We start from the raw sequence: 2,109 nt of genomic DNA, 5'->3' as shown, positions 1-2,109 counted from the left end.
CCTTCCCCCTTTGAGCTGATGCCATTTGTAAACTGTCCCTAACACTAACCGTCATTGCAGTAAGCTATCTGCGTATGGAACATAATTTGAAAACTCTGATCTTAAAATTGCGGCATTAAATTTTGACCTAAACAAAATCTTTAAAATCAGCTCACATTTTAATTGGCACCAATAATTGGTCGATTTTAAGGAAAAGCGGGGTAACCTATATTTCGGGGGTTTCCAGAAATCTTGACCTTTATTAAAAGTGGGTATTGCCCTTTCGCTAAAAGAAGTTTGCTTTCATTGGTGGCTATATTTGTTTGGTTATAGAGAAAACTCTCCTTGTATTTTAAAGAAACTGAACAAGGGGCCAAAACTTTACCCTCGGTTTTCTCAAAACTGCATTTTTTAGGATAGCCCCCTTGTGCTTAAAAGCGACCAATTCATGACAAACTTACACAAATTGTAAAAATCAAGAGACTAAAACGCGTAAGACTTATAAAAAAGAGTGTTTTTTCCACCGTTTCTCGAAAGTTTCCTAATGCTCCATACGTGGATAGCGAAATTCACCTACGAAATATAGGGATACATCTTGAAAATTTAAATGCGGTCCCTGTCTACGACCGCAGTATCTATTCGGAGACGCCTCCGACGGAGATAGACCAAGCAAAATGCTTTGTGCCTCTAGACCAAGTAAAATAATCTGAGGAGGGGAGGGGGGGGGGTATGCCCCCCCTGTTTTAACCCATAATTTGATATTTTGCAGTTAAGTTTGAAATGTTCTTGAAAATAATTGATTTGCGACAGTTTCAGTGGCTATATGTGTGATCTGCAGCAATTTGACCCCTCCCCCAACCCAAAGCAGTGCATAATACGATGTGTAAGGGAGTACGTCTCCGAATAGTTCCTGGGTGCTCGCCGGAGACGTCTCCGAATAGCTTCTGCCGTCTACAACTCCTGCTCACAGCTGTCTCCAGAGTAGCCCTCGAAACAGAGACACGAGTAGTCATCGGAGAAGATACTGTCGTTTCCGCTCACGTCTGGACTCGCAGTTGGAGGGTTAACGGTCCCGGTACTGTCGTGTCCACACTGTGAACCATCAGTTGTAGGGTTAACGGACTCGTTAGAGTTAACGGTCACAGTAGGATTAACGGACACAGTAGGGTTAACGGATACAGTAGGGTTAACGGACACGTTGTATTTTTCAGATAGAGCAGGGTTAACCGACACATTAGGGTTAACACTCACAGTAGGGTTAACGGTTACAGTAGGGTTAACAGACACTGTGGGGTTAACGGTTACAATAGGGTTAATGCTCACGGTAGGGTTAACGGTTACAATAGGGTTAACAGACACAGTGGGGTTGTCGTTTCCACATTGTGACATTACAACAGTAGGGTTAACGGACACCGTGATGTTAACCGTCACAACAGGGTTAACGGACACAGCAAGGTTAACAGGTGCGGAAGGGTTAGCAGACCTAGCCTTATTGTCGTTTTCGTCATGTGAGCTTTGAGTTGTAGGGTTAGAGGTCATTGTAGGGTTAGAGGTCACAGTAGGGTTAGAGGTCATAGTAGGATTAGCAGTCATAGTAGGGTCAGAGTACGCAGTAGGTTTAGAAGACACAGTAGGGTTAACAGACGCAGTACTGGAAGAAGTTCCCCCCGATTTTGCAGCTCCCGCCGTCTGGTCGTCCTCCGTTTTCGTACCCTGAAATCTGAGTTGAGAAACCTTTTGGATCTGCTGATAATAATCGTTGTGGACACATCTGCCTCTAGCGCTGCATCGCTCCCTTGAGCACTTGTCGACGCGGGTCTTGAGGTCTTTGACGAAAGGGCCAAGGGTTTTGTTGATGTATACATCCAGTCTGTTGCAAAGAGCTCGCTGGTCTGTGTGGAATATACTGGAACTGCTCCAAATGATGATTCCGTCGATGCCCATTTCAGCCGGAGTCTTCAGGGCCAGTTCTAGAGCAGTCTGGATGAGAATGAGAGAAAAGGGGGCAGACGGGGTAAATATATACTTTACAGTTTCAGGATTCAACTTTTAAATCAGCCTGTTACTGTCAAGACAACATATACACATTCACTCTCTCTCTCTCTCTCTCTCTCTCTCTCTCTCTCTCTC

General features: G+C 44.6%; 1 protein-coding gene across 1 annotated transcript in view; it reads right to left on the bottom strand.

The window, feature by feature from the left end:
• Window positions 1–822: 822 nt before the first annotated feature.
• Window positions 823–2,109, bottom strand: part of LOC101845341 (hyaluronidase conohyal-Cn1) — a gene marked incomplete in the record, with an annotated part of 13,170 nt that continues 11,883 nt past the window's right edge. Inside the window, 1 exon segment of the mRNA XM_035970678.1 lies at window positions 823–1,956. Within this exon segment, the coding sequence (XP_035826571.1) occupies window positions 931–1,956 (1,026 nt within the window).

The sequence above is a fragment of the Aplysia californica genome, unplaced genomic scaffold (assembly GCF_000002075.1).
Source record: "Aplysia californica isolate F4 #8 unplaced genomic scaffold, AplCal3.0 scaffold00305, whole genome shotgun sequence".
Lineage (NCBI taxonomy): Eukaryota > Metazoa > Mollusca > Gastropoda > Aplysiida > Aplysiidae > Aplysia > Aplysia californica.
The sequence above is the reverse complement of the archived record's forward strand: the minus strand, read 5'-3'. Positions and strand labels throughout refer to the sequence as shown.